Raw genomic sequence first — 23,510 nt, 5'->3', positions numbered from 1 at the left:
GAGGAAACTGATCTCGGTGAAAACCCACGCAGGTCACGGGGAGAACGTACAAACTCCGTAAAGGCAGCGCCCACAGTCGGGATCGAACCCGGGTCTCCAGCACTGGAAGCGCCACTTCAAACCCTCTCAATTTCCTGGCCCTCTGACATTTACGTCTCTGTCCTGGGTGGGCGAGCCTTTACGTTTGAGCAGTGACTTCTACATTCGCCCCCACGAGGGGCAACCCCCGCCTGACAGCACACCTCAGGACCGTACACACTTCAGTCAGATCTCCACTCACTCTCCCATACTCCAGCACACACCTGCCTACCTTCTGAAGATGGGTGTTGACCCGAAACATCGTCCATCCCATCTCTCCAGAGACACCGCCTGTCCCGCTGAGTTTCTCCAGCATTTTGTGTCTATCTTTTAAACTTGTTTTCATGAGCATATTTTTCATAGGCAAATCTTTTGTGTACAGGTTCCCCAGTCCTAACATTCTTTCTTAAATAAGGAGACTAATGTTGTAGTGGGAACTCCAGATGTGGTTAGAACAGTGCCCTGCATAACTGAACCTAACTTTTCTCCTATTGAATTCAATTCCTCTCGAAATAATAACCATCTATTAGTTTTCTAATTACGCACTATACCTGTATATGAATAATTTACAAACTCTGCATTAGGAACTGCATCCCACTGTACCTCTGAGCTCTGCAATCTCTCTCCATTCAGATAGAGGTTAGAAATACAGCAGGGAAACAGGCCCTTCGGCCCACCAAGTCACACCAACCATTAATCATCCCTTCACACCAGTTCTATACTATCCCACTTTCGCATCCACTCCCTACACACTAGGGGCAATTTACAGCGACCAATTAATTAACACACCTGCACATTTTTGGGATGTGGGAGGAAACCGGAGCATCCAGAAAAAACCCATGCGGTCATAGGGAAACATGCAAACTCCACACAGACAGCATCTGAGGTCCGGATCGAACCAGTGTCTGGTGCTGTGAGGCAGCAGCTCTAACAACGGGATCACTGACTAATAATGAAAGAATGGGTCGACTGGGCTTATATTCACTGGAATTTAGAATGATGAAAGGGATTCTTATAGAAACAATGGACAGGCTAGAGGCAGGAAAATGTTCCTGATGTAAGGAAGTCCAGAACCAGTGGTCACAGTTTAAAATAAGGTGTAGGGAATTTAGGACTGAGACGAGGAAATCTTTTTTCAGCGAGAGAGTTGTGAATCTGTGGAATTCTCTGCCACAGAAGGCAGTGGAGGCCAATTCACTGGATTTTTTCAAGAGAGAGTTAGATTTGGCTCTTAGGGCTAAAGGAATCAAGGCAACTGGTGGAAAAGTAGGAACGGGGTACTGATTTTAGATGATCAGCTGTGATCATATTGATGGTGGTGCTGGCTAGAAAGGCCGAATGGCCTAATCCTACATCTATTTTCTATGTTTCTATGTCTAATGTAGGATATGTCTCCTTGTATTGTATGTCTACATACCTACATGTCTCCTCAATGATGATCACAAATTGTTCACTGTACCTATTGAAAATCCAGAACAATTTGGATTATATGCTGTAATGGTGTGAAGCTTAAAGCCCTTGCGGGTATGACCAGATCCAGGGACAGCATCTTCCCCACTGTACTGCCCTGAAAATGAGATACTTCTTTACTTTTCCCGTCAAAATGGACATTCTTACTGCTTGCCACATGACGTTACACAGAGCAGAAAACCAAGTGTGTCTAACAGCAGCTTTTACATGAAGCTGGGGACCAATCTTGGGATCTTGTATCAAGACAATCGAATAAACAAAAACTGAACGACAAATTTTGTGGTTATGTTTGATCACAAAACAAATCTAAAATGAAAATAATCTCTTCTAAGATTCAGAGCGCAGAGCTTCAAGGCTAGCTTTCCTTATCATTGGTGACACTTCCTTATTTAATGGCTGGATGCCAATTCTCCAGGGTTGTCCAGGCCTTTCCAAGAATGCTCTAAGGCCCCAGGAAATTTAGAACCATCTCCTACAGACAGCTACAATAACAATTCTAGTATTAAAAGTATCAAAAGCTGTTGACTGCAAATAAGATCGAGAGCAAGCTTACCGCCCGCACTGCCACACCACATCCTTGCCTTTAACGTTTCCTTGTGCTTCTCTCCCATCACTTCCCATGCCTAAGTTACAGAGAAAGGTTGAACAAGTTAGGTCTTTATTCTTTGAAGCGCAGAAGGTTAAGGGGGGACTTGATAGAGGTCTTTAAAATGATGAGAGGGATAGACATAGTTGACATGGATAAGCTTTTCCCATTGAGAGTAGGGAAGATTCAAACAAGAGAACATGACTTGAGAATTAAGGGACAGAAGTTTAGGGGTAACATGAGGGGGAACTTCTTTACTCAGAGAGTGGTAGCTGTGTGGAATGAGCTTCCAGTGGAAGTGGTGGAGGCAGGTTTGATTTTATCATTTAAAAATAAATTGGATAGGTATATGGACGGGTGCAGGTAACCTGAGTGCAGGTAACCCTATAACCATATAACAATTACAGCACGGAAACAGGCCATCTCGACCCTTCTAGTCCGTGCCGAACATGTATTCTCCCATAGTCCCATATACCTGCGCTCAGACCATAACCCTCCATTCCTTTCCCGTCCATATAACTATCCAATTTATTTTTAAATGATAAAAACGAACCTGCCTCCATCACCTTCACTGGAAGCTCATTCCACACAGCCACCACTCTCTGAGTAAAGAAGTTCCCCCTCATGTTACCCCTAAACTTCTGTCCCTTAATTCTCAAGTCATGTCCCCTTGTTTGAATCTTCCCTTTTTTTCCATAATTTCCATAATTTTCCATTATCAATTGCTTCTGCTTCTATTGTTTTTATTTTTTATAGAAAGAGGGAAAAAGAGAGGGTAGAAAGTTACAAATAAAAAAGAAAAAAAACACAACAGAAAAACAAGGGAGATGGAATGGGTTACCTGTAATACGTCAATGGGATAGGTTCGTAGGTTATAAAGTATAGCTTTTCATCTGTTCCTGAGTTCAAGTTTCAGTTGGGTCCTCGTGCTGTGCCAATCTATCCCTTCAGATAGTTAATGAATGGAGCCCAAATTTTATGGAAAAGATCTTGTTTGTCCATTGACAAGTCTAATTCTTTCTAAGTATAGGGTCTCCGACATTTCCGTAATCCACATTTTAATTGTGGGGGTTGTAGGGCCTTTCCAAAATTTTAATATTAATTTTTTCCTGGTTATTATACTGCAATTGAACCTTCTTAACCAACCTTCTGTGAGGAACCTTGTCAAAGGCCTTACTGAAGTCCATATATACAACATCCACTGCTTTACCCTCATCAATTTCCTGAGTAACCTCTTCAAAAAATTCAAGAAGTTTAGTCAAACATGACCTTCCAGGCACAAATCCATGTTGACTGTTCCTAATCAGACCCTGTTTATCCAGATGCTTATATATATTATCTCTAAGTATCCTTTCTATTAATTTGCCCACCACTGACCTCAAACTAACAGGTCTATAATTGCTAGGTTTACGCTTAGACCCTTTTTAAACAATGGAACAACATGTGCAGTACGCCAATCCTCCGGCACCATTCCCATTTCTAATGACATTTGAAATATTTCTGTCATAGCCCCTGCTATTTCTACACTAACTGCCCTCAATGTCCTAGGGAATATCCTGTCCGGACCTGGAGACTTATCCACTTTTATATTTCTCAAAATTGTCAATACTTCCTCTTCTCAGGGGAGAGAAAAGACTTTGCCTTCCATCACAGTGGGTCCACTGTGATTGATGCTTGTGTGAATTAAATTGTGTGTATGTCTAGGAATTGTCTTTGTTTGTATGGTTGTGGAAACAGAATTTCGTTTGAGCCTCACTGAGGCTCAAATGACAATAAATTGTATTGTATTGTATTGTATTGTATTGTATTCTTTGAATCTCATAGTTTCCATAGCTACTCTACGTGTTTCCCTTACCTCACATAATTCAATATCCTTCTCCTTGGTGAATACCGAAGAAAAGAAATTGTTCAATATCTCCCCTTTTGGCTCTGCAGATAGCTGTCCACTCTGACTATCTAATGGACCAATTTTATCCCTCGTTATCCTTTTGCTATTAATATAGCTGTAGAAACCCTTTGGATTTACTTTCACCTTACATGCCAAAGCAACCTCATGTCTTCTTTTAGCTTTTCTAATTTCTTTCTTAAGATTCTTTTTACATTCTTTATACTCCTCAAGCACCTCATTTACTCCATGCTGCCTATAATTATTGTAGATCTCTCTCTTTTTCCAAACCAAGTGTCCAATTTCCCTTGAAAACCATGGCTCTTTCCAATTTTTACTATTTCCTTTCAACCGAACAGGGACATAAAGATTCTGTACTCTTAAAATTTCACCTTTAAATGTCCTCCATTTCTCTTCAACATCTTTCCCATAAAACAAACTGTCCCAATTTACTCCTTTTAAATCCTTTCGCATCTCCTCAAAGTTAGCCTTTCTCCAATCAAAAATCTCAACCCTAGGTCCAGTTCTGACCCTCTCCATAATTATATTGAAACTAATGGTATTGTGATCACTGGTCCCGAACTGTTCCCCAACGCATACCTCTGCCACCTGACCCGTCTCATTTCCTAACAGGAGGTCCAGCACTGCACCTTCTCTAGTAGGTACTTCTATGTATTGCTGCAAAAAACTATCCTGCACACATTTTACAAACTCCAACCCATCCAGCCCATTTACAGAGTGTGTTTCCCAGTCTATGTGTGGAAAATTGAAATCTCCCACAATCACTACCTTGTGCTTACTACTAATATCTGCTATCTCCTTACATATTTGGTCTTCCAATTCTCGCTCCCCATTTGGCGGTCTATAATACACCCCTATAAGTGTTGCTACCCCTTTTCCATTTCTCAGTTCCACCCAAATAGCCTCCCTAGACGAGCCCTCTAATCTATCCTGCCAAAGCACTGCTGTAATATCTTCCCTGATAAGCAATGCAACACCTCCACCTCTTGCCCCTCCAATTCTATCACACCTGAAGCAACGAAATCCTGGAATATTTAGTTTCCAATCACAGCCCTCCTGCAACCATGTTTCACTGATCGCCACAACATCATACTTCCAGGTGTCAATCCAAGCTCTAAGTTCATCCACCTTAGCATTAAAATATACACATTTAAGAAACCCACCCTCTCTTATTCTCTGTTTATTGTCTTTTTCTTCTCTCTCCCCTACATTTTGGGTCAGAGTGCTAGCAGAGTGCTACCAGAGAGGTAGATGGGACTAGGGGAAAATAAGTGTTCGGCACGGACTTGAAGGGCCGAGATGGCCTGTTTTCCATGCTGTAATTGTTATACATTATATGGTTATATACATGAGCTCATGATACCGGTAACATCCACTTCCTGCTCCTCCATTCTACTCTCACCAACCACTAACTTTTCAACCTCCAGTTTTGAAAGTTCTTGCCCTACTCCACCCTCCCTTTCTCTTCAAGTCCTTGAACCTATTGAACCAAATAAGGCACTACTGCCACTATTGACTCTTGACCGACATAGATTCGTGCCAAATGGTTTAAATCTCTCCAAACAGGTTCCTATGGTTCCTACAGGTTCACACAACGCCAGTCTCAAGTCTCTGACATCGTCTGTTCCTGAATGAAGGAGATATGGGCCTAAGTGAGTTGTAATGGGGAAGGAAGGGCCCACCAACACTGGTGGAGTTTTGGAGTAACTTTCGGGCAACCTTCCTGGACATGGGTACTTTGACAGCTGAAGATGTTGTCAATGACACAATGGCATCTCCTGGCGTTCTGTTGTCCATGTCACCACTCATTGATTCACAAACCACCTCCAAACCCTGCCGGCTGTCATAGTCATAGAGTGATACAGGACGGAAACAGGTCCTTTGGCCCAACTAGCCCAAACCGACCAACATGTTCCATCTACACTAGTCCTAGCTGCCGGCTTTTGGCCCATATCCCTCTAAACGTGTCCTATCCATGTACCTGTCTAACTGTTTCTTAAACATTGCAATAGTACCTGTCTCTACCTCCTGACAGCTTGTTCCATACACCCACCCACCCACCACCCTTTGTTTGAAAAGTTACCCCTCAGATTCCTATTAATCTTTTCCCCTTCACCTTCAACCTATATCCTCAGGTTCTCGATTCCCCTGCTCTGGGCAAAAGACTCTGTGCATCTACCCAATCTATTCCCCAAGTGTCCTCATCTCTGTGGCTAATGGGATGCCCATGGACTTCACTATTGAAAGTCCAACATGCCGATCTAATGGCATGTCACCTGGTCACTTGATAGCAGGTTGGACAATGCTACTGGCAACCAGTGTCAGTAAAGCCCTCTTGTCCTTAACTACTTCCCTGAGGCCCAGGAGGCTTATTGTACCCAACCCAGCCGCCTTCTCTGGCAGCTTGTTACATATTTGCACCATACTCTGTGTGTAGAAGTTACCCCTCAGGCCACTTTTGAATCTTTCCCCTCTCACCTTAACCTATGCTCTCTAGTTTTTACTTCCCCTTCCCTGGGAATCCACAAATAGGTGCGGCAGTGGGCCATTCTTCCCTTCGAGCCAGCACCGCCATTCAATGTGATCATGGCTGATCATCCACATTCAGTATCCTGTTCTCTCACAATAAATGTTACCATTGGATTTGCCTTCCTCAATACTGTTCTCCAGTAACTTTGTGACATAATTCTTGTTCCAATGCAAGCCCCAATCAGGCAGTCCGAGGCTGGTTTCAGATCAGGTTGTATCAGCTCCCAGTCAGTGGAGCGTTGGTTCTGCTGGCCACAGCCCCAGGGACCAGGCAGTGGATCTTTCACACACGTGGTTTCCACACAGACCTTGCTGTCTTTTCCATCGTTGCTGGGTTTTACAAACTCCCCTTTCTGCTGACTGAATACAACCACAAAGCTCTCCTAAACATGCCTTTAATATCATTACCAATTATACCCCTTTTGCTTTTCATGACCCTTCCTATTGACATTCATTCATTCCTCTGCACAGATTCTCCCCTCCTTCTTTCCTCACCCACCCGCTCCACTGGCCCTCTTGATGAATCTCTACATCTCTCAGTTCCTGCAGGAGGTCATGGACCTGACACGTTAACAATGTCCCAGCTCCACCCAGTATTTCCGCATCGCTTGCAGTTTTCACATTACCCAATCACCGTGTTCCGTGTCTATTGTATATATTTCCAGTTGCTGAATCCAAGACACAATCTGGTAATAATTTAGTTTAGTTTGGTTTAGAGATACAGCATGGAAACAGGCCTTTCGGCCCATCATGTCTGTACTGACTAGCACATTAACACTACCCTACAGGCCTGTCCCACCAGCATGCGACCTGCATGCGGCAAAGCGCGACCAAACCAGAAGTGGGGGCCGCGCGGAGGTCGACTGAGTGACATGAAGTTTGAGCAAGTCCGCGTGTGACGTACGGCGTTGAGGCGGTATGCGCGGAATTTTTGAACACAGTCAGTTTTTCGGAGCCCCGCGCGATGTCGGGACCAGCTCCGCACAACTCCATACGGCTCCGGCGATCGAAGTGGGACGGGCCCCGCGAGGCCGTACTGCTCAAGCGACCACGTTAGGTCACGCTTGCCTCATGCAGGCGCATGCTGGTGGGACCGGCCCTTTAGGTCGCGCTTGCTGCATGGAGTCGCACGCTCGTGGGACAGGCCCTTTAATATATTAAGGACAGTTCACATTTATACCATTCCAATTAACTGACAAACCTGTACGTCTTTGGTGTGTGGGATGAAACCCGAGATCTCGGAGAAAACCCACGCAGGTCACGGGGAGAAGGTACAGGCTTTGCACAGACAGGGTCTCTGGTGCTGTGAGGCAGCAACTCTACCACTGCGCCACCACCGCCATTAATATATTGTATATATTTCCGGTTGCTGATTCCAAGCAGGAATGTGGGTGATAATGTCTGGTGTTTGTGTTCTCCAGAGTGCTCCGCTTGGAAGTTTGGTGCCGGATGCCAGTTGGACTGTGCCTGCCACACCAATGTCAGCTGTGACCGGGTCACCGGATTCTGCCACTGCCCTAAAGGATATTACGGGCAATCCTGTGAGCACGGTAGGTTGGCACTGAGCCTCCAAGAAGGAATGGGACATTATGGATGATTCTAATCCACCGGCACATATCCTTTATTTATTATTGTATCTTGATGAACAGCGGGATCTTGGGGTCCAAGTCCACACGTCCCTGAGTGGCAACACAAGAGCACAGGGTACACGAGTCTTCATTGGTTGCAACATTGAGGACAAGAGTCAAGGTGCAGCTATATAGGACTTCAGCTAGGCCGCATGTGGAGTATTGCGTGCAGTTCTGGTCACCCCATTACAGGAAGGATGTGGAGGTTTTAGAACGGGTTGCAGAGGAGTTTTACCAGACAGATGCCTGGATTAGAGGGGATTGGATACAGTGAGAGGTTGGACAGATCTGTATTGTTTTCTCTGCAACACTAGAGGTTGTGGGGAGACCTGGAATAAGTTTGTAAAATGATGAGCGGCATAGAGTCATTTAGCACGGAAACAGGCCCTTCTGCCCAACTTGCCCATGCGAACAAAGATGCCCCATCTACACGAGTCCCACCTGCCCATGTTTGGCCCATATCCCTACAAACCTTTACTGTCAATGTACCTATCAGATTGTCTCTAAGAGTCATAGAGTGATACAGTGTGGAAACAGGCCTTTCAGCCCAACATGTCCCATCTACAACCATCCCACCTGCCTACGTTTGGCCCATATCCCTCCAAACCTGTCCTATCCATGCACATGTATAATTGTTTCTTAAATGTTGCAATCGTCCTTGCCTCAACTACCTCCTCTGGCAGCTCGTCCAAGATGACTGGAATACAAAAACAGAAATGTATTGCTGAGGCTCTATAAGGCCGCATTTGGAGTATTGTGAGCAAATTTGTGCCCCATATCTGAGGAAGTATGTGCTGACTCTGGAGAGCGTCCAGGGGAGGTTTACAGGAATGATTCCAGGAATGAGTGGGTTAGCATAAGATGAGCGCCTGACAGCACTGGGCCTCTACTCGCTGGAGTTTAGGTTGAGTGGGGACCTCATTGAAACTTACAGAATAATGAAAGGCATCGATACCAAGTCAGTGCCTGGGTCGGCACCACAGAGGCCTCAGGAGAGGACCCGGCAGTGGTGTGGAGAGGTCGGTGTGGCGGCCAATGATAGCGCCGACTGACGGACGAGGCGGACACGTGTAGAGGGGCGACGGCAGCGGTGAATTGCACTGTGTCTTGTCACATGTGACGAAGTATTCAATTCCAACTTGTTCCATACACCCACCACCCTTTGTGTGAAAAAGTTACCTATCAGGTTCTCATTACATTTTTCCCTTTCACCTTAAACCTTTGTCCTCTGATCCTCGATTCTCCTGCTCTGGGCAAGAGACTAATCTATTCCTCTCGTGATTTTATACACCTCAATAAGATCACCCTCATCCTCCTGCGCTCCAAGGAATAGAGACCCAGTCTACTCAACCTCTCCCTATAGCCCAGACCCTCTAGTCCTGGCAATATCCTCGTAAATCTTTTCTGTATACTTTCCAGCTCGACAATATCTTTACTATAACATGGTGTCCAGAACTGAACCGGCGGTGCAGGCTCGAAGGGCCGAATGGCCTACTCCTGCACCTAATTTCTATGTTTCTATGAACACAATATTCTATATGCGGCCTCACCAACACCTTATACAACTGCAACATGACCTCCCAACTTCTATACTCAATACTCTGACTTATGAAGGCCAAAATGCCAAAAGCCTTTTTGACCACCTTATCTACCTGCAACTCGACCTTCAAGGAACCATGCACCTGTACTCCTAGATCCCTCTGCTCTACAACACTACCCAGAGGCCTACCATTCAATGTGTAGGTCCTGCCCTTGTTAGACGTTCCCAAAATGCAACACCTCACATTTCTCTGTGTTTAATTCCATCAACCATTCCTCAGCCCACCTGGCCAATCGATCCAGAGCCTGCTGTAATTTTTCACAATCATCTTCACTATGTGCAAAACGGGCCCAGCACCGAACCCTGAGGCACACCACTAGTTACAGGCCCCCAGCCCGAAAGCCTATGTTCTATCTTCTGTTTGAAGAAGGGTTTCGGCCCGAAACGTTGCCTATTTCCTTCGCTCCATAGATGCTGCTGCACCCGCTGAGTTTCTCCAGCATTTTTGTGTACCTTCTATCCATTCAGTTGTCTGTCCTTGGATCCCATGCGATCTTAAACGTTGTTAGTTTCTGCCTCAACGTCCTCCTCTGGCAGTTCATTCCATATATACGCACCACCCTCTGTGCTCACCAAGTCCGTGACCAGATTCATCGCTCACTTAGGTGCGAGGGGCCATGGCATGCACACCTTTGGGATGTTGATAAGGGAGGAACAGGGAGAGTAGGCACCAAATTGAACCTGTGTGGCTGGAGCTGTATCAGCTGTGCTGCTGTCAGGGTGAAGGGGAGTAATTCCCTCGTCTGGAAACCTGGCAGGTAGCATGGAAGCAGACAGGACAGTGGCTATCTGGGGTGAGTGGCTGAGCTCCTCCCCACACTCAGCACCCTCACATATTCAGTGTACAACAGCACCACCTGCTGCTGGGACCCAGAGCTGCGGGGAACATCAGCCATCCCCTGCCTCTGTTATCCAGGGGTTGGACAATCACAACTAAAGGGTTTGTGTTCCAATCCTGTACTGCTGCTGACAATCTAGATGTATAATTACAGGAATTACACAACACATAATACAGACCTTTTAAACCCAACAAAGGGCACAAAGGGAGTGGGGAGTGCTGGTACAGGACTACCAAGAAGCTCATTTACAAGTTGAATCAGTAGCAAGGAAGGCAAATGCAATTTTAACATTTATTTCTAGAAGACTAGAATATAAAAACAGGGATGTGTTGCTGAGGCTTTATAAGGCACTGTTCTGACCACATTTGGAGTATTGTCAGCAATTTTGGGCCCCTTATCTCGGGAAGGATATGCTGGCACTGGAGAAGGTCCAGGGGAGGTTTACGAGAATGATCCCGTGAATAGTGGCACAGTGGTAGAGTTGCTGCCTTGAAGCGCCAGAGAACCAGGTTCGATCCTGACTCTGGGTGCTGTCTGTACGTTCTCCCCGTGACCGCGTGGGTTTTCCATGAGATGTTTGGTTTCCTCCCACACTACAAAGACGTCCAGGTTTGTAGATTAATTGGCTTGGTATAAATGTAAAATAATGTCCCTGGTGTGTGTAGGGTAGTGTTGATGTGAGTGGTCCGCTGGTCAGCGTGGACTCAGTGGGCCGAAGTTCCTGTTTCCCCGCTGTATCTTTAAACTAAACTAAGTAAAATAATTTGGTTAACGTATGATGAGTATTTGACGGCACTGGTCCTGTACTCACTGGAGTTTAGAAGGATGAGTGGAATTTACCAAATCGTGAAGGCCTGGATAGAGTGGATGTGGAGTGGATGTTTCCACTGGTGGGAGAGTCTAGGACCAGAGGCCACAGCCTCAGAATAAAAGGAGATGAGGAGGAATTTCTTTAGGATGGTGAATCTGTGGAATGCATTGCCACAGAATGCTGTCGAGACTGAGTCAATGGATATTTTTAAGGTGGAGATTGATAGATTCTTGATTAGTACGGATATCAGGGGTGATGGGGAGAAGGCAAGAGAATGGGGTTGAGAGGGGAACATAGAAAATAGGTGCAGGAGTAGGCCATTCGGCCCTTCGAGCCTGCACCGCCATTCAATATGATCATGGCTGATCATCCAACTCAGTATCCTGTACCTGTCTTCTCTCCATACCCCTGATCTGTTTAGCCACAAGGGGAGGTTAGGGGAATGGATTGAATCAAATGCAAACATGTTGTGTGAGGAAGGGGCTGCTGGTGGGTGGGAGGAGACCATTGTTACATAGAAACATAGAAACATAGAAAGTAGGTGCGAGAGTAGACCACCAGGTCCGTCGAGCCCGCACCGCCATTCGCTCATGGCTGAACACTAAACAGACACACTTACCCACAAACAGTAGACACAAGACACAGAACACAAGACACTACCCTCCCCTTTATACCGCTATCACCCCTCTCCACCCCAAGAACCTCGTGATCTCCTGGGGGAGGCAAAAAAAACGGATAAAAACCCAGGTCCAATTCGGGGAAAAAAATCCGGGAAATTCCTCTCCGACCCCAATCCAGGCGATCGACACTTGTCCAGGAGATCACTCAGGTCTTACTATACTAACCATACCTAGGTCCATATCCCTGCCCTCTCCCTGTAGCCCCTTATCCCCTTGGCAGCTAAAAAACCATCTATTTTAGTCTTAAATATATTTAAAGTTTCTGCTTCCACTGCTCCCTGGGGCAGTGAATTCCATAAATTAACCACCCTCTGGGTGAAGAAGTTCTTCCTCATCTCAGTTTTAAAAGAGCCCCCCCTTATTCTGCAACTATGTCCCCTAGTTCTAGTTTCCCCGATCATTGGGAACATCCTCGGTGCATCCACCCGATCAAGGCCCCTCACGATCTTATATGTTCAATGAGATCGCCTCTCATTCTTCTAACTCCAAAGAGTAGAGTTCCAGCCTACTTAACCTTTCCTCATATGTCAATCCCCTCATTGCAGGAATTAATCTTGTAAACCTTCGCTGCACTGCCTCCAGGGCTAGTACATCCTTTCTTAAGTATGGACCCCAGAACTGTACACAGTATTCCAAATGTGGTCTCACTAATACTGTGTACAGCTGCAGCAAGACCTCCGTGTTTTTATACTCAATCCCCCTAGCAATAAAGGCCAAAACTCCATTGGCCTTCCTGATTGCTTGCTGCACCTGCATACTAACTTTCAGTGATTCATGTACTAATACCCCTAGATCCCTTTGCGTTGCATTACAACGCAGCTCCTCCTCATTTAGAAAATAACTTGCCCTATCATTTTTTTTCCCAAAGTGAATGACTTCACATTTATTAGTATTAAATTTCATCTGCCAAGTTGTTGCCCACTCACCTAGCTTATCTATATCCTTTTGCAGACTCTTCCTATCCTCCTCATCCCCTACTTTTCCTCCCATTTTTGTATCGTCCGCAAATTTTGATATATTACACTTGGTTCCCTCCTCCAAATCATTATATAAATTGTGAACAACTGGGGTCCCAGCACCGACCCTTGCGGAACCCCGCTAGTTACCGGTTGCCATCCCGAGTATGAACCATTTATCCCCACTCTCTGCTTCCTATTTGTTAGCCAATCCTCTACCCATGCTAATATATTACCCCCAATCCCATAATTTTTTATTTTTAGTAATAGTCTCTTATGTGGCACCTTGTCAAAAGCCTTTTGGAAGTCCAAGTATACCACATCCACCGGTTCCCCTTTATCCACCCGGGTTGTTACTTCCTCAAAGAATTCGAGCAGATTCGTTAAACAGGACTTCCCCTTCACAAACCATGCTGGTTCTGTCCGATGAAGTCATGTTTATCCAAGTGCCCCGTTAGTGTTTCTTTAATAATTGTCTCTAACATTTTACCCACCACCGATGTTAGACTAACCGGTCTATAGTTACCCGCCTTCTGTTTACTTCCTTTTTTAAATATAGGTGTTACATTGGCCATTTTCCAATCCACTGGGACCGTTCCTGCCTCCAGGGAGTTTTGGAAAATTATCACCAATGCATCCACAATCCCCACCGCTATCTCCCTCAAGACCCTTGGATGTAATCCATCAGGCCCAGGGGATTTATCCTCCTTCAGTCTCATTAATTTCCCTAATACCACCTCCTTGGTGATCTTAATAGTATTTAGCTCCTCCATTCCTACCGCCCCCCTGTTTATCCAGCGTTGGAATATTTTTTGTGTCTTCTATGGTGAAGACTGATACAAATACTCGTTTAATGCCTTTGCCATTTCCATGTTCCCCCCCAACAACTCTCCAGTCTCACCCTCCAATGGACCAACGTTCACCTTAGCCACCCTTTTTCTTTTTATATAGCTATAAAAACTCTTACTATTAGTTTTTATGTTGTTCGCTAAATTCCTTTCATAGTCTATTTTCCCCGTCTTAATTAATCTCTTAGTTATTTTTTGCTGACCTTTAAATGCTTCCCAATCCTCTACCCTCCCACTATCTCTGGCTACCTTATATGCCCTTGCCTTCAGCCGAATACTATCCTTTATAGTTTTACTGAGCCATGGCTGACTGTTCTTACCCTTACCCCTTTTTTTCTTCATAGGAATAAATTTTTCTTGAAGGTTATACAGTAGACCCTTAAACGTACACCACTGCTCATGTACCGTCTTATTCTTGAGTCTGCTATCCCAGTCAACTTTGATCAGCTCAGTCCTCATACCTTCATAATCCCCCTTATTAGACTAAGCACCCTAGCCTGAGTTTCAACCTGCTCCCCTTCTATTTGAATATGGAATTCGACCATATTGTGGTCACTTGTTCCCAACGAGTCCCTAACTATGACATTTTTAATTAATCCTGCTTCATTACACAGGACCAGATCCAAGATTGCCTCCCCCCTTGTCGGTTCTGTGACATACTGTTCTAGGAACCCGTCTCTAATACATTCTATAAACTCTTCCTCTAGTCTACCCTGCCCAGTTTGGTTGCCCAATTAATATGAAAATTGAAGTCCCCCATGATTACAGCAGTTCCCTTTTTACATGCGTCAACTATTTGCAGATTTATGTTCTGACTAACAGCGTCACAGTTGAGTTGGGTTCAGTTCATTTGAGTTTATTGTCACATGTACCGAGGTTAAGTGAAAAGCTTTTGTTATGTACTAACCAGTCAACAGAAAGACAATACATGATTACAATCGAGCCATTCATGGTACAGATACATGATAAAGGTAAGAATGTGAATAACATTTAATGCAAGACAAAATCTAGCAACTGCTCTCTAGTTGTGGTAGGATGGTTCAGTTGCCTGTTAACAGCTGGGAAGAAACTGTGACTGAATCTGCAGATGTGCGTTTTCATACTTCTGTACCTCTTGTTTGAAGGGAGAGGGGAGAAAGAGGGAGTGACCAGGGTGCGACTCATCCTTGATTATGCTGCTGGTCTTGCCGAGGCAGCGTGAGGTATAAATGGAGTCAATGGAAGGGAGGTTGGTTTGTGCAAAGGTTTGGGCTGCATCCACAATTCTCTGCAATTTCTTGCGGTCTTGGACGGAGTTGTTCCCAAACCGTGCTGTGATGCATCCTGATAAAATGCTTTCTGCGGCGCATCTGTAGAAGTTGGTGAGAGTTGTTGGGGACATGCCGAACTTCCTAAGCCTTCTAAGGAAGTCGAGGCATCGGTGTGTTTACATGGCCATTGCTTTAATCTGAGTTGTCCAAGACAAGTTACTCTGAGGAATTTGAGCTATCTCTAGTTCGGCACGGTCACTGAATGTCCACACACCAAGCCCGATGGGACGGGTGTGTGTGTGTGTACCGCTTCGCTTCCTGAAGGCCAACACTATCACTTTTGTCTTGCTGACATTGCTGTTAATGCTGCGGGCTGTGTTACAGTTGGAGACAATGTGACCAGTTTGTCAAGAACCATGGAGTCCAAGCCACCAGTCCTGGTAACATGCTCATGAGTATTTTCTGCCCTCGTTCCCAAACGCCTCTAAAGCTGGGAGTGGGAGTGGGTTGCTGCATGCGGCCGTTGTTATTGCGATGCAGTGTTTTATTGCCATGTTTGTCTCTGCTCACAGTCTGCCCGCTGGGATTCATGGATCAAACTGCCAACACCTCTGTGACTGTGGGAACAGTATGGCCTGTGACCCTGTGACTGGCCACTGCCTGTGCCCGCCCGGTTACCACGGAGACCGCTGCCAGAAAGGTAATGGGCAAAGCACTTTGTGGCACCTGGGCACCCAACGTCACTGCTTTGTTAACCCTATCCACTGCCCTCCACCCAAGGTTCTACCCTGACCTGACCCTCAGCCAGAGCTGACTATGTGTGGCTGCCAGCAGACACCAATGCCACCCAAACCCATGACTTTAGCTTTAGCTTTAGTTTAGTGTCGAAATACAGCCCGGAAACAGGCCCTGCGGCCCAACGAGTCCACACCGACCAGCGATCCACACACACTAACACACTAGGGATCATTTACAATTTTACTAAGCCAATTAACCTACAAACCTGTATGTCTTTGGAGTGTGGGAGGGTCAAAGCCGGGTCTCTAGCGCTGCAAGGCAGCAACTCTACTCTGTGTCACCGTGCCACCCTGTTGTTGACCAAACACAGAGAGCAGCCACCATCAACGTCCCGACATGTGTCTCTTCCTCCAGGCCTGACCACGTTTTAATTGATCTGTTGTTATGTTGTCTGCCGTTAATTTGGATAATATCTGCCTCTGCAATGCTCAAGTCCCAGAAAACCATCCCATCACTCCTTGCCCATTGAGGGTGGCATGGTGGCGCAGCAGTATAGTTACTGTCTTACAGTGCCAGAGACTCGGGTTCGATCCTGACTATGGATGATGTCTGTACGGAGTTTGCACATTCTCCCTGTGACCGTGTGGGTTTTTATCTGGGTGCTCCAGTTTCCTCCCACACTCCAAAATCATGCAGGTTTGTAAGTTAATTGGCTTTGGTTGTGAATTGTTCCTAGTGTGTAGGATAGCGTTAGTGTACAGGGGTCACTGGTCAACTGGAACTCGGTGGGTCGAAGGGCCTGTTTCCGCACTGTATCTCTAAACTAAACTAAACTAAACCATCTTGTACCCAAGTACACCATTCCAATGTCCCAGTACTTTGGTCCATAGCCTTCCATGCCCTGGCAATACAAATGCTCATCTCGGGAGTACCAACCTCCACCTTCTCCAACATTCCAACTAACCTCTAGATGATAGCAGTTTTCCTCAGATCCCCGCTAATCCTCATTACTCAACGTAAATGTACGAGCTCTGCATTTGGAGTCTCCATTATGGGGAGGAATTTCCTATTAACTAGCCTACCCTTGTTCATCATAACTTTATCACTCTCTCTCAGGCCTCCCTCAGCCTCCTCCGCTCCAAGAGAATAACCCCAGCCTGTGCCCGCTCTCCCCGTAACGGAGGTTTGTGCGTTCCCTCGGCGACTGTGACGTGGCAACATCTATCCCACAGACACGGGGGCCGCAGACAGGAGGTATCTGTGTGACCCTCAGCTTTGTTTGTCTCTGCAGAGTGTGAGCAGGGCTGGTACGGAGATGACTGTGGACAGCCGTGTGACTGTGAGGGTGGTGCACCTTGTGAACCCATGAGTGGACAGTGCCTCTGTCCCCCAGGGAGGACTGGCCCCAGCTGCCACCTTGGTGAGTGACCCTTTCACCCATGCTTTTGATATTTCTGCACCCAAACCTCTTCCACCCTGTGTTACTGGAGACCAGAATGAACCGCCAGCCCCGTGCTACATACCTGTGTTTGCTCATCCACTCTCTAATTCTACACCTGCTCATTTCAACCACGTCCTCATCCAGAAATATCTCCACGGTCTAACATAGAACAGCACAGGAACAGGCCCTTCGGCCCACAATGTCTGTGACAATCATGATGCCAAGACCAACTCTTGCCTGCACATTATCCACATCTCTCCATTCCTTGCACATCCATTTGTCTAGCCAAACCTCTCGAAACTGAGGAAGTTCAGCAAGTCCCCAACAACTCTCACCAACATCTGCAGATGCACCAGGAAAAGTATTTTATCGGCGTCCATCACAGCATGGTTTGGGAACAGCTCCATCCAAGAAACTGTTGATGTCATCGAGACCATCACACAAACCAACCTCTCTTCCATTGACTCCATTGTCATCTCAACCTGCCTCGGCAAGACCAGCAGCATCATCAAGGACCAGTCCCTTGGTACACGAAACACTAAACTAAGTTATAGCCCATCCCTACAACTTCCCTTTGCCTCCCCGTTGCTAGTTATGCGGTTAGTTATCCAGGTCCTGAGCTCAGTAATCCTTTCCTGAACACTATCCGTCCACCTAAGGTCCTGCTTCAAGTTTTTTGGCCAAGTCAACACTCACCAGTGCCAAACATGAACACTCAAAGCTGGAGTAACTCAGCGTGACAGGCAACATCTCTGGAGAGAAGGATTGGGTGACGTTTCGGGTCGAGACCCTTCTTCAGACGTCCCAACCCGAAACATCACCCATTCCGACTCTCGTCTGCAGCGGCCTCTGCAGTCCGTCTGCGTTTTTATATTTTATGTCTATGTTTTAATGTAGTTTTTGTTATTTTTGTTGGGGTATGTGTGTGGGGGGGTGGGGGGGGTTGGGGGTAACTTTTAAATCTCTCCCTGCACGGGAGACCCGACCTTTTCTTTGTCGGGTCTCCGTTGTCGTTGGGGCTGCAACGAGGAGCGGCCTCCAACAGGAAAACCGGGGGCTCTGACTACTCACCTCACCGTCGCGGAGCTGGCCGAGTCCAGAGCGGGTGGAGCTGTGGTGGACGCTGCTGCGACCCGACCCCCGGAGATTCGGTGGCTGCAACTGCGGGTTTGGCGGGCGGCACCGGGAGCCCGCGGGTCCCTGGAGGGAGACCGCTTTTCGGAGCTTCCGCAGCGGCGACTTCTCCCGCCCGAGTTGCGGGGTTGAAGAGCTCCTGGAGCGGGGCCTACATCATCGCCCCGCGCGGCTTGGAATGGCGGCGGGACTCTGCGAGCGCACGCCGGGGGCTCTAACATCTAGAACCCGGTGCGCGACCTTGCATCACCCGGCGTGGCTTTAATGGCCGCGGGACAATTCGCCATCGCCCGCCGGGGGCTTTGACTTTGACTCTGACATCGGGGGGGAGAGTGCAGTGGAGAGAAAAGTTTTTTTGGCCTTCCATCACAGCAATGTGATGGATGTTTATGTAAATTATGTTGTGTCTTGGGTCTATTTGTTTGTAATGTATGGCTGCAGAAACGGCATTACGTTTGGACTTCAAGGGGTCCAAATGACAATAAATTGAATTGAATTGAATTGAATCCTTCTCTCCAGAGATGCCGCCTGGCCCACTGAGTTACTCCAGCATTTTGTTGCCTATCTTCAGTTTTAAACCAGCACCTGCAGTTGCTCCTTACACACTCACCTGTGCCAGTTACCATTTTGTCCACCACAAATACCTGTGAAGATTTTCTTCTGCTCTAGGGTTGTATAAGTGGAGGTGATGGAGGAGCAAGGAGTTCCACAATCCATGATTATTTACATTTGTGGCCCAACCAGACCAAGTTGGCAGGCGATAGTGGTAGAGTTGTTGCCATTGATTTTCACATTGATTACCTGCCATTTCATACACGTTTCCAGTCTCCTGCCGGCACTGGACACCCACACTGATGGCACAGATCCGATCCACTCTAGCAGCACTGTTGTCTCTACTCCTGCACCAGGGATTGCCGGGAAATCGGCACAGTGGCTGGGAGTGGATCATTTGGATCAGAGGCAAACCTATAACCAGTGAGCTCCATCCACCATGGTCACTGAGACCCCGGGTCTCAACGCTGCCCCCATGATGTTACTGTGGAACAGCAGCATCAGTGAGGGTCAGTGTGGACAGTAGTCTGTACCTGAAGGAAGGAACTGCAGATGCTGGATAACACCGAAGCTGGAGTAACTCAGCGGGTCTCTGGGGAGAAGGAATGAGTGACCTTTCGGCTCAAGAACTTTTTTCAGACTGAGAGTCGGGGGAGAGGGGAAGAGGAGATATGGAAGGGTACATCTACGCATGAGAGGGACAGATCAAGGAATGTAGGTAGACAAAGTGCTGGAGAAACTCAGCGGGTGCTGCAGCATCAACAAATGTAGAATGGTTCACTGTTGGCTGAGGGGAAGGTGACAACGAGGCATAGATAACAGTAAAATGATCAGGACAATGAACGTAGTCAGAGAGTGAGGGTGGGAGTGGGAGAGAGGGAAAGTAAGGGTTCCGTGCAGTTAGAGAAATCATAATTCATACCGCTGGTTCTCAGCTGCCCAAGCGAAATATCAGGTGCTGTTCTGCCTGCTTTGGAAGTTTGATTACCTGCACTCTGTCCTAGTCAGTAGCCTAGGGAGCATTATTTTCACCTGGAGTTCCCAGGGGTTGAAAGGTTAGTGAGAAGGGTATAAGTTACTTCCCCTCAGCCATCAGGCTATTAAACCTGGCTCGGACAAAACTCTGATTATTACCAACCACTTTCTTGTTATTTGCACTATCAGTTTATTTATTCATGTGTGTATATATTTATATCATGGTATATGGACACATTATCTGTTTTGTAGTAAATGCCTACTATTTTCTGTGTGCTTAAGCAAAGCAAGAATTCATTGTCCTATACAGGGACACATGACAATAAACTAACTTGAACTTGAACTTGAAGTGGAGATGAGAGCTATTGGCCCTTGCTGTGAGCACAGGGACTGCACCAGGAGAAGTGTAACAAGCCAAGTGAGACCATGCTGCCTATAGCCTGCACACACCTCTACTGCACCATCCCTGTAGCTGCTAATATTAAACACTGCTGGGCTTGCTGCAACAATGACCCTGTCTAAATATTCCAACATTGTGACAACTGAGTCCCACTCTCATGATTCAGTACGTTGATGATCCCATCACAGACGATTCAGTGGCAAGGCGGAGTTTGGCATTTTACATCTTTTCATAACTCAAAAATGTATCTTTTAACCATGGCCTAGCAAATGTCAGAACCCTCCCAAACCAGCCCTAACTGGTGCTTACAGATGTGTTGGAGAGGCCAGACTCCAGTGTACTCGTCAGTAAGAGAGAGCTTCACCTGAGAGGCTGTCTCTGGTCACTAGGGTTGCCAAATTCCCCATTCCCAAATAAGGGGAAAAAAGGACAAAATAAGGGACAAATTCCCAACAGCAATTCATTGACTGACTCGGCCGTGGCTGGGTGAATGATGAGTTGGCCCAGGTGCTGGACTGTACACAAAGCCCAGCCGGCGGGCCAGCTGAGGAGTTTTGGCCCACTTCACATGTAAAGTCCAGCACCCCATCCAACTCATGAAACCGATGATCGGCCAAGAGATGCCGTCGGTAAGCTAAGGTCCGGGGCCACGGGCGAGGTGCTGCTGCTGTACTCCATGGGCTGCACTACGTCAGGAGGGGTGAGGCGGGGCCGGACGCAGCGCTCCGACACGACAGTCCCCTCGACCCGAGTAGTAGCAGTCAAATACGGGACAAGGGCAGTCATGTACGGAACAAACCATTTTAGCCCAAATACGGGACAGTTGGCAACCCTTCTGGTCACTGAGGTTTGGGCCGTGGCCTCACTTTGCCTCCTCCTCCTTCTCTCCCTCAGACTGTCCCGCCAACCGCTATGGGCCGGGCTGCTCCCTGCCCTGTGACTGCTCCAACAAGGGCCGCTGTGACGCTCGCAACGGACACTGCACCTGTCTGCATGGCTGGGTCGGGCCCCACTGCCGGCAAGGTGAGCACACGTGGCCAGCATTGCTGTGGTGGGAACGGGGCCAGGGAGAGGGGTTCACTGACCACCTGTGTGTGTGGGTGGGGGTGAGGTTGTGGGTGGGTTTGTGTGGGGGTGTGGGCAAGGGTGAGGGGGTGGGTTTGGGCGGGGGTGGGGTTGGGGGAGCACCATACCTCAGTGTGTTGCGATAGGTTTGGGGAGAGCTAAAGATGACCAGTGGTTCAGTAATCAGAAGCTGCCTCAAAGCCGACACTGGAATGAGAGTTTGAGGTCCAACAACAGCCCATTTACACATGCTTGGCCCACGTGAGAGTGAGAATGTGTAACAGGGAATGTGGGCAAGGGGATAGGATTGACGGCCGGCCTGGACACTGGGCCCGAGTGGTCTCCTCTTGGGATGAGAACGTGATCTGTGCTGTGTGCTTTCAGGAGGACCACCCATACCGCCCCACCAGCTGGCAGCTGCAGCAGCGCTGGGGAAACGTGGTAGCGGACACTGTCGAGGGGCTGTAGTCACACAGGGAGAGCCCTCTGTGGCAGGCATCACGGAGACCGCTTCTCATCCCACACCCCTGCCCGAAGACACACACCACCACAGCAGATCGACAGCAGCGCACACTGGGAGTGGCGGCACGAGTCACAGCCTCACGCAGACACGCGGCTCAATCATAGACCACAACCACCTGCTGACAGACTTGGGCTCAGCCTCCATATGTGGTCATTGTCCTGGAGACAGAGAATGGTCCAATTCCATCGACTCCCGACGCCTTGAAACCCAAAACACCGAACAAGCTCAATGTCGAGGCTGCTGGAAATATACTTGATACCTTAAAGACCTTTCTTTTACTACAATACACAGTATATATAATTTTATTTTTGTAAAGCAAATCCTGGATGGGGCGGATTAGTGGAGATTCGGGTCCCCGGCCCCACACTGACTGACTGACTGAGGGAGTGGGTGAACATGGAGACCTGTCTTCCATCTGGTGTGGGCCTGTGGCTGCCTCCTCCATCTCACTGGGACCAGCATGGAAGCAGGAGCAAGCTGTCCACAGCTGCCAGCACTGACGAGGCTCTCCTGGAGCTGGTGAACGTTTGATCTGCCCAGAGCCCGTTGGGGCAGGGTGAAGGGATTGTAACCGCGTGGAGAGGGGGGGATGTATCTCGGCATTCCCACAGCCGCCAGTCCCCATTGCAATCTGTCAAGACCAGCCCCACCCTCACTCAGTTACCCGCTCCCACACTCCCAACTGACTCACTCCCTCTGCTTCCCCAACAGGCAGACTCCCTCCCTGCCCCCACCCTACCCTGCAGGAACAGCAGAAGGGGTCCAATTCCACGTCCCACTGAACTTTACGAGAATGGCTTCACAAGCATCTGTGGCAGGTCGAGCATGAATAAGTCACGAGCCTTTCTCACGTCCTCCCCTTTCTCCCTCTGTGGGGTTGGTCATTTGAATTCCTCAGGTTCTCTATAAATGTACAACACATCCATCGGCCGATGCTGAAACACAAATCTGGCTTCAGTGCCTTCCAGTTCCAGGGACCACAACACTGCCAGGCCCCCCACTACCCCTGCACCGTTTACCACATTGGGAGCCATGTTACTGATAACACTTGGGTTAGCTGGAAGTTTCTGTTTCAACTTGGCCATCTCCTTCACTCCTTCTGCCCCATCAGTTTATAATCATATTTTAACAAAAATTGTAATTTGCCACTAACAATTGCAGTATCTGTGAATTCTTTCTGGCAACTCGGTGTGGGTGGCACGATGGGCCCCGCGGTAGAGTTGCTGCCTTTACAGCGCTAGAGACGCGGGTTTGATCCTGACTAAGGTGCTGTCCTTTCTGTACAGGTTTGTACGGTCTCCCCCGTAACTGCTTGAGATTTCTCCAAAGCCCCAGTTTCCTCCCATACTCCGAAGACGTGCAGTTTGTAGGTTAATGGCCCGGATGTGCGGACATAGAACCAGTGTATGGTTGATCGCTGGTCGGCGTGGACTCGGTGGGCGAAGGGCCTGTAACTGAACTAAACTACAGTGGAGAGAAGGGTGACCAAAACACCAGGGTG

The 23,510-nt window shown here is 47.6% G+C and overlaps 1 protein-coding gene across 1 annotated transcript in view; it reads left to right on the top strand.

Moving 5' to 3' along the window:
* The window catches only part of megf6 (multiple EGF like domains 6), a 611,064-nt gene that overhangs the window by 587,372 nt on the left and 182 nt on the right, over positions 1 to 23,510 (top strand). Inside the window, 5 exon segments of the mRNA XM_033047803.1 lie at positions 7,991 to 8,123; positions 15,754 to 15,881; positions 17,211 to 17,339; positions 21,316 to 21,444; positions 21,871 to 23,507. Of these exon segments, the coding sequence (XP_032903694.1) occupies positions 7,991 to 8,123; positions 15,754 to 15,881; positions 17,211 to 17,339; positions 21,316 to 21,444; positions 21,871 to 22,265 (914 nt within the window). The 3' untranslated portion in view covers positions 22,266 to 23,507.

Source organism: Amblyraja radiata, chromosome 31 (genome assembly GCF_010909765.2).
Source record: "Amblyraja radiata isolate CabotCenter1 chromosome 31, sAmbRad1.1.pri, whole genome shotgun sequence".
Lineage (NCBI taxonomy): Eukaryota > Metazoa > Chordata > Chondrichthyes > Rajiformes > Rajidae > Amblyraja > Amblyraja radiata.
This window is presented reverse-complemented; position numbering and strand designations above follow the sequence as displayed.